Below are 11,502 nucleotides of genomic sequence, written 5' to 3'. Positions count from 1 at the left end.
TCTAGGCCTGGTGCGTCAGGAGCTTTGGTGGGTGAGTGGCCAAGGCCAAGATCTGCAGCCAGATCTTAAATAGTCAGGAAGTCGGGGCTAAAAATGGGGAGCCAACTTTTACATGAGCCATAGGGGAAAAGCACCATTTTTGGGCAGGTGGGGTGTTGACTTTCACATGGATCAACTATTACACAAATATATACAGTAAAATCTCAAATGTAATGATCAGGTCAGTCCTTGAAAACTTACTGAAACAATATAAACCATCCTTGAATTTTGATAAAACTTTTTTATTTTGGAATCTGTTGTACATTGAGAATAAGTTTATATCAACTGCTTTTAATTACTGTAGTCTTATTGTAACAAATGTCTACACAATTTTAGATAGTCCTCAGTGTATAACTACTGCACTAAATTTTAATAATGCAAGATTGAGAACAGTAACAATTACCTAGTAATCCTTTATTCTAACATTGATTTGATAAGTTTACAAGAACACAGTGAATATTTTCAAAAAAGAATTTATATACTCAAAATTACATTTCAGACCATTAACCTAGGCTAATCAAATAGATAATGCTATGCTTTAGCAAATGAGCAACAGTACAAAGATACAAATATACTCATACTCAAAGCTTTATTGTAGACTTAACAGCACATGTCAAACAATGTTATTAGCTGAAAAAGATTGCAACAAAAAAAACAACTTTTAAAACTTCAATATCCCCATCAAAAAAAAGTGAAAACAATCAAGGTTTTCTCTTACAAGTTTTTTTTTACAAGTCCAGACTATCAGTGGTTAACAATGTGGGGAGAAAAAAAGCAAGCAATTAGCAGAACTCTGCAACATTGTTAATATTCTCTAGTACTCCAACTTCAGGTATCAATGACAAGGCTCAAGTTTGATCCTGTCTTTGCACTCCACCAGCACATCAACCAAGGAGCCCTTTACACCTACGAAAAAAAGAGTAGATTGCAAGTTAAAAATGCATTTTTGAGATATTCGCACAAGGCTAATAATACGGAGGATAAAGCATGAGAACAGAGAAGAAACTTGGAACTGATAAATGCATTAATTCTAGGTACTAGAGGACAAGTGAATGAAATGTTTTTGGCATGTAGTAATCCAGGACCAAAAGAAATGTCAGTTACATATACAATGGTGAATAGCTGTGCACAAGATCCTTTCGAACATAATGCATAGGACTGATGCGAGTAATCAGTCTGTACTCAAGTAACATGAAATGGACTAGTTGATAAAATTGAAGCAGGGATTGACCATGAACAATTGTTTTGAATCTGAAGAGCATTATTTAGTGTCTCTTGTGTCCCTGGGGGTTGGTATTAGAATCATTGACATGTTTAATAATCTCACTCACAATAAAGCACGAACTTCAAAATCCACAGGCAACAAAACTTTGATAATTAGTAAATAAAGCCAGATTATGTCAAGAAGGTGCAGTAACGTGACAATGGTAATTGAAATTCAAGGCAGAAAAGGTTAAATTGTTCCTGCATTCTGTTTAATTTTGAACTGAGATGTACCGTATGTTTGAAGCGGATGGGATAATTTGATAAAGCTGCTAAAAAAAACTCTTAGGTAAAATTCATTCCAAGGCTTATTTCCCTCTTGATGGTGAAGGCAAGCAAAACAATATAATTCCATAGCTTGGGTCTTCTGAGTGATCATCGATTTGACATTAAGGGGGTTGGTGGGTGATGTCCTCTCGGGAAAGTAGCATGAAGAGGTGGAGGGGAGAAATACGAGGGCAGGTCTGCAGAACTACATTTACTTTAAGAGCAAATACTTTAATTTTTCAAAAAAAACATACACCCCACCATTAGCAGAAAAAAGTTATACAGGTACACGATCCTTTATCTGGACATCAAAATCCAGAAAGCTCCAAAATCCAGTAAGTTGGGAGAGAGGTGGCCGGCTCTTGGGGGAGTCAGCCAGGCGACTGGAAGGGGGTGGGGGTGGATGCGGCAGCACAATTCAGGTGGGCTCTCCGAAATCCGGAAAAATCCAAAATTCGGAACACCCTGTTCCCCAAGGGTTCCAGATAAAGGATCGTGTACCTGTATATTCAAAAGAAAATGTAATTAAATAATTTACTGCAAGTGTATGGTTGAAGATACAACAGTGCGATCTCCCTGAAACAGATTAACAGTGCGAGCTCCTTGAAACACATTTATCAATATTTTATTATGTCTTAGAATTGAAAAATGTAATAAAAGTAATGATCGAATCAAAGGAAGAATAATGGCCCTAAAAAAAATGGAAAAAAATACTAACACAGTTTCTGACATTTTTTCCCTTGCAGGGAGTGCATCAAAACTGCATCAACTTCGTGCTTTACTTTCTAGGATCCCTATTATATTTCCGATTTTGGCATCCCTCTCAGGCTGGTGCTTGGAGCGGACCCTCTCCCCTACCCCAATCAATACACTCTTTGGCTTGGCTTCGCGGACGAAGATTTATGGAGGGTATAAATGTCCACGTCAGCTGCAGGCTCGTTTGTGGCTGACAAGTCCGATGCGGGACAGGCAGACACGGTTGCAGGGGAAAATTGGTTGGTTGGGGTTGGGTGTTGGGTTTTTCCTCCGTTGTCTTTTGTCAGTGAGGTGGGCTCTGCGGTCTTCTTCAAAGGAGGTTGCTGCCCGCCGAACTGTGAGGCGCCAAGATGTACGGTTTGAGGCGATATCAGCCCACTGGCGGTGGTCAATGTGGCAGGCACTAAGAGATTTCTTTAGGCAGTCCTTGTACCTTTTCTTTGGTGCACCTCTGTCACGGTGGCCAGTGGAGAGCTCGACATATAACACGATCTTGGGAAGGCGATGGTCCTCCATTCTGGAGACGTGACCCACCCAGCGCAGCTGGATCTTCAGCAGCGTGGACTCGATGCTGTTGGCCTCTGCCATCTCGAGTACTTCGATGTTAGGGATGAAGTCGCTCCAATGAATGTTGAGGATGGAGCAGAGACAACGCTGGTGGAAGCGTTCTAGGAGCCGTAGGTGATGCCGGTAGAGGACCCATGATTCGGAGCCGAACAGGAGTGTGGGTATGACAACGGCTCTGTATACGCTAATCTTTGTGAGGTTTTTCAGATGGTTGTTTTTCCAGACTCTTTTGTGTAGTCTTCCAAAGGCGCTATTTGCCTTGGCGAGTCTGTTGTCTATCTCATTGTCGATCCTTGCATCTGATGAAATGGTGCAGCCGAGATAGGTAAACTGGTTGACCGTTTTGAGTTTTGTGTGCCCGATGGAGATGTGGGGGGGCTGGTAGTCATGGTGGGGAGCTGGCTGATGGAGGACCTCAGTTTTCTTCAGGCTGACTTCCAGGCCAAACATTTTGGCAGTTTCCGCAAAACAGGACGTCAAGCGCTGAAGAGCTGGCTCTGAATGGGCAACTAAAGCGGCATCGTCTGCAAAGAGTAGTTCACGGACAAGTTTCTCTTGTGTCTTGGTGAGAGCTTGCAGGCGCCTCAGATGGAAGAGACTGCCATCCGTGCGGTACCGGATGTAAACAGCGTCTTCATTGTTGAGGTCTTTCACGGCTTGGTTCAGCATCATGCTGAAGAAGATTGAAAAGAGGGTTGGTGCGAGAACACAGCCTTGCTTCACGCCATTGTTAATGGAGAAGGGCTCAGAGAGCTCATTGCTGTATCTGACCCGACCTTGTTGGTTTTCGTGCAGTTGGATAACCACGTTGAGGAACTTTGGGGGGCATCCGATGCGCTCTAGTATTTGCCAAAGCCCTTTCCTGCTCACGATGTCGAAGGCTTTGGTGAGGTCAACAAAGGTGATGTAGAGTCCTTTGTTTTGTTCTCTGCACTTTTCTTGGAGCTGTCTGAGGGCAAAGACCATGTCAGTAGTTCCTCTGTTTGCGCGAAAGCCGCACTGTGATTCTGGGAGAATATTCTCGGCGACACTAGGTATTAATCTATTTAGGAGAATCCTAGTGAAGATTTTGCCTGCAATGGAGAGCAGCGTGATTCCCCTGTAGTTTGAGCAGTCTGATTTCTCGCCTTTGTTTTTGTACAGGTTGATGATGATGGCATCACGAAGGTCCTGAGGCAGTTTTCCTTGGTCCCAACAAAGCTTGAAAAACTCATGCAGTTTGACATGCAGAGTTTTGCTGCCAGCCTTCCAGACCTCTGGGGGGATTCCATCCATACCTGCTGCTTTGCCACTTTTCAGTTGTTCGATTGCCTTATATGTCTCATCCCGGGTGAGGACCTCATCCAGCTCTAGCCTTAGGGGCTGTTGAGGGAGCTGGAGCAGGGCGGAATCTTGGACTGAGCGGTTGACACTGAAAAGAGATTGGAAGTGTTCTGACCATCGGTTGAGGATGGAGATCTTGTCGCTGAGGAGGACTTTGCCATCTGAGCTGCGCAGCGGGCTTTGGACTTGGGGTGAGGGGCCGTTCACAGCCTTTAGAGCCTTGTAATAACCCCTGAAGTCGCCAATGTCCGTGCCGAGCTGGGTTCGCTTGGCGAGGCTAGTCCACCACTCATTTTGGATCTCCCGGAGTTTGCGCTGAAGATGGCTGCATGCGCGACGGAAGGCTTGTTTCTTCTCTGGCCAGGACGGCTTTGTAAGGTGAGCCTGGTGGGCAGCTCGCTTCTTTGCCAGCAGCTCCTGGATTTCCTGGCTGTTATCGTCGAACCAGTCCTTGTTTTTCCTGGAGGAGAAGCCCAGTACCTCTTCAGTGGATTGCAGTATGGTAGTCTTCAGTTGATCCCAGAGGGTTTCAGGGGACGAGTCCGTGAGGTGGATTGCATCATCGAGCTTTGCTTTGAGGTTTGCCTGGAAGTTTCCTCTCACTTTGTCTGACTGCAGGTTTCCAACATTGAACCTCTTTCTGGGGGCTTTACTGTTCCTGGGCTTTGGCTTGAAGTGAAGGTTGAGCTTGCAGCGAACCAGCCGGTGGTCAGTGTGGCATTCCGCGCTGGGCATGACCCTGGTGTGGAGCACATCTCGTTTGTCTCTTTCTCGCACCAGGACGTAGTCCAGGAGGTGCCAGTGTTTGGATACACTAGTGCATACATACAGATACAGGTCTCACTCATGACTGAACTGAAAAAGTAAAGGGGTCTGGAAAGAGACATGATTGTTGAGGTAATTTGGAATGGATGATAATAAAGGAGGTCAGAAAAATATATTTATAACATTAAACAAGGATAAGAAAAGTTAAAATAAGAGAAACATTGGAAGAGCAAAAACGTTTTGAAAATAAAAAGAATGAAGTGATTTTACTTGGAAGTTCCCACAATTGTGTTGGACTGACAGTGTTGCCAAGTCACATCTTTCACAGCAACATAATGAGTTTAATTTTTCAAACCAACTTTTTAATTATTTCCCAAAATATTCCTATGCCCCACTGATGGAGTATACAGCCCACTTTGAGAATCTATGTTTTAAATGCAAGGAGCATTACAGGCATTATTGAGCTGAGAGTGCAAATAATTTCATAGGATTATAACTGTGGCCATCGTAGAAGCAATCCTGAGAGAAGGGCAGAAATAGCACCTCAACATTCCTCGATAAAGTATTTTCAGATGTGATGGGGTGTTCCACAACAGGAGGTTTTAGGCTGATCAATGAGTTTGGTACATGAAGCTTGACACAGCAGATGGTTATGGGCTTGGACCTTGAAGAAAAGTACAAATTGGGCAAGGGGAAATTATGACATGATTGCACAGGAGCGTTAATGGGAGGAGCTGTGATTAGGCTTTTCCTTTCTTTTGCATTTCTTTACTATTTTTCTTTTTTTAATAAAATACCATATGTATTTGGATTGTTTGAAATATTTTGATGTGGCTAAGGACTGGCATATTCCAGTGTGAAATAGGAAAAGGATGGCAAAGCAAGAGAATCTTAGATGATAAGATAGTTCATGAATTTGGTCAAGAAAAAAAGGAGGCTAAAAACAACAGGAGGTAGTCCCAGGAAAGCACTCAAGCAGTTTTGGAAAGGCCAAAAGGGGCCATGAAATGTCCTTGACAAAGAGGGTTAGAGTCATTTTATACTTACATTAAAACAAGAGGAGGACAGCACCATTCAAGGATAAGGAAATTTATGCTTGGTCAGAGGAGTGGGCAAGGTACAAAATGAGTTCTTTGCATTAGTATTTACCAAGGAGAAGAACATGGACAGGGATATTTTGAGATGAACGAAGAACATGGTGTTGGGGTCTTTTTAGGAGCATTAAAAAGCATCAAGTCTCCCGAGCTAGTTTTTGAAAGATGCAAATAAAGATTTTTTACATCCTCACTAGTGATAGGAGAGGTCGAAGAGGATTGGAGTAGTGAATGTTGTACCTTTGTTCAAGAAGGGAAAAAGGATAATCCAGAAAAGTATAGGCCAGTAAGCTTCCAAATCCTCAACGACAAAAGTCAGACTCATTTAAGGACTCTTACTTGTATACTTTATTGATGTGATTTTCTTTGTATTCTCTGTATAGCAGTTTATTTATATGTTTACATTGTGTAGTTTATTTTTGCACTACCAATTAGGGGTAATTCTGCCATGCCCGCAGGAAAAAGGAATCTCAAGGTTGTATGTGATGAGTTGTATGTACTTTTGACAATAAATCTGAAAATTGAAGCTTTACAGCAGTAAGGAAACGACTGGAAAGGATACTTAAGATGAGGATTTATTGCACATGGTCAGATAAGGGACAGTAAACATGGCTTTATGAGGAACAGGTCATGTTTTACAAATATGATCGAGTTTTTAGAAGAGGCAACAACATGTTTCACTCAGCGAGTGGTGGCAGAATGGAATGAACTTCCGAAAAAATAGTTGCGTCAGTGTCCCTTCTGTCATTTAAGAGAAGGTTGGATGTGTACATGGAGGTGAGGGGGTTGGAGGGTTATTGGCGGAGAGTGGGAGGTTTGAACTACTCGAAAGGCAGACTCGAAAGGCTGACGTGGCCTGTTCCTGCTCCGTAAATGGTTATATGTCGATGAGGTTATGACAATGGATCTTGCTTACATGGACTTCTTACTAAGGTCCCTGCAGTAGGCTGATTCAGAAAGTGTAGGTCAGCCATTCTCAAAAAGTTTTGGCTCTGGTTCCCTCCCCTCCACCAAAGGAGTGCTCAAAGTTCATGGGCCCCTTCCCTGTGAAGCAGTCAAGTTTTGGTTTCTTCTGTACTTTTCTCCTATCGAGGTCATAAAAAAACCATAGATGATATATTTGTTATGCGAGGTTAAAAGAAAAAAAGGGTTTTAATTAAATGGGCTGTTGTCCCAGGAAAAGGGGGGAGGGGGCATGGTGGGTGGGGTAGGGAGGGGTGTCCCTTTGAGCATGGCTAGTGTAGGTGCATGGGATATATGGCAAGTTGATAGTTTGGAAAAAAAATTGGCCACTTCGGATGACAGGGTAACGGTGGAAGGCTGTTGCTCGGGCTGGAGGTTTAATCAGTGGTGTCCTGCACAGGGATAGGAGTTGGGACTCCCATGGTTTGTGAAATGGGTGATTCTCCTACCATCCTACTCTATAACTGGAATATGGTTGAGCATGGTGAAATAAAACTTTGAAAGTTTTCCTTGTTCCTCAACTTTCCTTTCATATAGCCAACAATCCCAGTCTGCATTATCCAACTCTTCCCATGTAGTCTCCTTTGTTTTAATCTTACTTTGTCACCCTCCATCTATAATAGAAATTTAACCCAACTGTGATCAGTCGTGAGGATCCCCCATGACTGAGGTCATTAATTTTACTCATCTCATGACACAGAACCATATTTAACACAGCATGCTCCTTAGTAAATTTTGTAACATGATGTTCAAGAAGACTATGAATTTTGTGAACTCATCAAGATTGCCTTGAGCGGGAGGAGTCACGTGATGGAGTAGTGGCCGGTCAGGGAATTCCAGCCCTCTCCCGAAAAGTTTAAAAAAAAACACATAAAGCACAAAGGTACAAGATTAAAATTTATAATAAAGTAAAAATAAAGGTGAGAAGAAAATGGCAGCGAAGAGAGAAAAGTCGAAAACAACGGGAAGAAGAGGAAGAAAGAATGTCGGAAGAAGAAGGTGAAGGCCTTACCTGTCCGAAGAGGCCCGCCGCGGAGAGAGAAGCCCGCTCCCACAGGTCAGTGGAAGACCCGGGCTCGGGACTACAAAAATGGCTCGCAGAGCCGAGTAAAAGTGCGCAACCACGCATGCGCAACTCCTCGTGCATGCGCGATGCGCATGAAAAAAAAACACAGACGGGAGGGGGGAACAGCTGCGGAGTCGATCTCCGCAGCTGAGAGAGACACCTGCAGCACAGCAGCAGGTGCAGAACACATACAATAACGCCAACAAGAAAGAAGAGAGTAAAAAGAAAACAAGGAAACAACAGATGGTCAACCCAGAGGAAGAAGAAGAAGAACAGAAAGAAATGGAAGAAGAGGAGAAAGGCAAGACAATGGATGTATCTTTTTTTAAAGAATATATGGAATCGCCAAGGATGACAACCTTGTCGGCTGTAGGGGTGCGCTGGATGAGGTTGCGCAGGTCAGTGTAGAACTTGTCCTTTTCTGCTGGTTCCGCCTGGAGGGTTGGAGCATAGACACTGATGAGGGTGATGCAACGCTTGTTTTGAAGGGGGAGTCGCATGGACATGATTCGGTCCGAGTGGCCTGTCGTAAGGTTTTCGAGTTTTGAGGCAATGAAGTTCTTGACCATGAAGCCTACACCAGATAGGCGTCGCTCATCCGAAGGCTTGCCAGACCAGTATATTGTGTAGCCCATGCCACGTTCTTGGAGGCTGCCTACATCTGCCAGGCGGACTTCAGTGAGAGCGGCTATGTCGATGTCAAGTCTGAGGAGTTCATGTGCAAGCAAGCATGGCGTCGGCAAGTGCAACGACAATGGGCGCCTCCTGTTGGAGCTCTGCGCAGAGCAGCGGCTTGTCATTACAAACACCCTTTTTCACCAGAGGGACAGCCTGAAGACTACCTGGATGCATCCCCGATCCAAACACTGGCAACTCCTGGACTACATCCTGGTGCGAGAAAGTGACAAACGAGATGAGCTCCACACCAGGGTCATGACCAGCGCGGAATGCCACACTGACCACCGGCTGGTTCGCTGCAAGCTCAACCTTCACTTCAAGCCAAAGCCCATGAACAGTAAAGCCCCCAGAAAGAGGTTCAATGTTGGAAACCTGCAGTCAGATGAAGCGAGAGGAAACTTTCAGGCAAACCTCAAAGCAAAGCTCGACGATGCAATCCGCCTCACGGACCCGTCCCCTGAAACCCTCTGGGATCAACTGAAGACTACCATACTGCAATCCACTGAAGAGGTACTGGGCTTCTCCTCCAGGAAAAACAAGGACTGGTTCGACGAAAACAGGCAGGAAATCCAGGAGCTGCTGGCAAAGAAGCGATCTGCCCACCAGGCTCACCTTACAAACCGTCCTGTCCAGAGAAGAAACAAGCCTTCCGTCGCGCATGCAGCCATCTTCAGCGCAAACTCCGGGAGATCCAAAATGAGTGGTGGACTAGCCTCGCCAAGCGAACCCAGCTCAGCGCGGACATTGGCAACTTCAGGGGTTTCTACGAGGCTCTAAAGGCTGTATACGGCCCCTCACCCCAAGTCCAAAGCCCGCTGCGCAGCTCAGACGGCAAAGTCCTCCTCAGCGACAAGATCTGAATCCTCAACCGATGGTCAGAACACTTCCAATCTCTTTTCAGTGCCAACCGCTCAGTCCAAGATTCCGCCCTGCTCCAGCTCCCTCAACAGCCCCTAAGGCTAGAGCTGGATGAGGTCCTCACCCGGGATGAGACATATAAGGCAATCGAACAACTGAAAAGTGGCAAAGCAGCAGGTATGGATGGAATCCCCCCAGAGGTCTGGAAGGCTGGCGGCAAAACTCTGCATGTCAAACTGCATGAGTTTTTCAAGCTTTGTTGGGACCAAGGAAAACTGCCTCAGGACCTTCGTGATGCCACCATCATCACCCTGTACAAAAACAAAGGCGAGAAATCAGACTGCTCAAACTACAGGGGAATCACGCTGCTCTCATTGCAGGCAAAATCTTCGCTAGGATTCTCTTAAATAGAATAATACCTAGTGTCGCCGAGAATATTCTCCCAGAATCACAGTGCGGCTTTCGCGCAAACAGAGTAACTACTGACATGGTCTTTGCCCTCAGACAGCTCCAAGAAAAGTGCAGAGAACAAAACAAAGGACTCTACATCACCTTTGTTGACCTCACCAAAGCCTTCGACACCGTGAGCAGGAAAGGGCTTTGGCAAATACTAGAGCGCATCGGATGCCCCCCAAAGTTCCTCAACATGATTATCCAACTGCACGAAAACCAACAAGGTCGGGTCAGATACAGCAATGAGCTCTCTGAACCCTTCTCCATTAACAATGGCGTGAAGCAAGACTGTGTTCTCGCACCAACCCTCTTTTCAATCTTCTTCAGCATGATGCTGAACCAAGCCGTGAAAGACCTCAACAATGAAGACACTGTTTACATCCGGTACCGCACGGATGGCAGTCTCTTCAATCTGAGGCGCCTGCAAGCTCACACCAAGACACAAGAGAAACTTGTCCGTGAACTACTCTTTGCAAACGATGCTGCTTTAGTTGCCCATTCAGAGCCAGCTCTTCAGCGCTTGACGTCCTGTTTTGTGGAAACTGCCAAAATGTTTGGCCTGGAAGTCAGCCTGAAGAAAACTGAGGTCCTCCATCAGCCAGCTCCCCACCATGACTACCAGCCCCCCCACATCTCCATCGGGCACACAAAACTCAAAACGGTCAACCAGTTTACCTATCTCGGCTGCACCATTTCATCAGATGCAAGGATCGACAATGAGATAGACAACAGACTCGCCAAGGCAAATAGCGCCTTTGGAAGACTACACAAAAGAGTCTGGAAAAACAACCAACTGAAAAACCTCACAAAGATAAGCGTATACAGAGCCGTTGTCATACCCACACTCTTGTTCGGCTCCGAATCATGGGTCCTCTACCAGCATCACCTACGGCTCCTAGAACGCTTCCACCAGCGTTGTCTCCGCTCCATCCTCAACATGCATTGGAGCGCTTTCATCCCTAACGTCGAAGTACTCGAGATGGCAGAGGTCGACAGCATCGAGTCTACGCTGCTGAAGATCCAGCTGCGCTGGGTTGGTCACGTCTCCAGAATGGAGGACCATCGCCTTCCCAAGATCGTGTTATACGGCGAGCTCTCCACTGGCCACCGTGACAGAGGTGCACCAAAGAAAAGGTACAAGGACTGCCTAAAGAAATCTCTTGGTGCCTGCCACATTGACCACCGCCAGTGGGCTCATATCGCCTCAAACCGTGCATCTTGGCGCCTCACAGTTTGTCGGGCAGCAACCTCCTTTGAAGAAGACCGCAGAGCCCACCTCACTGACAAAAGGCAAAGGAGGAAAAACCCAACACCCAACCACAACCAACCAATTTTCCCCTGCAACCGCTGCAACCGTGTCTGCCTGTCCCGCATCGGACTTGACAGCCACAAATTTAATGAGATAAAACG

General features: G+C 45.5%; 1 protein-coding gene across 5 annotated transcripts in view; it reads right to left on the bottom strand.

The window, feature by feature from the left end:
- Nucleotides 1-260: 260 nt before the first annotated feature.
- Nucleotides 261-11,502, bottom strand: part of LOC138751383 (uncharacterized) — a 109,353-nt gene continuing 98,111 nt past the window's right edge. For 4 of the 5 annotated variants that reach the window (XM_069913590.1, XM_069913594.1, XM_069913593.1 and 1 more), the window contains one exon: nucleotides 857-945. Coding sequence is in view for 1 of the 5 variants with exons in the window: in XM_069913591.1 (XP_069769692.1) it covers nucleotides 875-945 (71 nt within the window). In the remaining 4 variants the exon portion in view is untranslated. Of the gene's footprint in view, nucleotides 946-11,502 lie in introns of all 5 variants that reach the window. The other variant, XM_069913591.1, reaches the window with a different exon arrangement.

This window comes from Narcine bancroftii, chromosome 1 (assembly GCF_036971445.1).
Source record: "Narcine bancroftii isolate sNarBan1 chromosome 1, sNarBan1.hap1, whole genome shotgun sequence".
Taxonomy (NCBI): domain Eukaryota; kingdom Metazoa; phylum Chordata; class Chondrichthyes; order Torpediniformes; family Narcinidae; genus Narcine; species Narcine bancroftii.
Note: the sequence above shows the minus strand (reverse complement) of the source record. Positions and strands in the feature narration are given on the sequence as shown.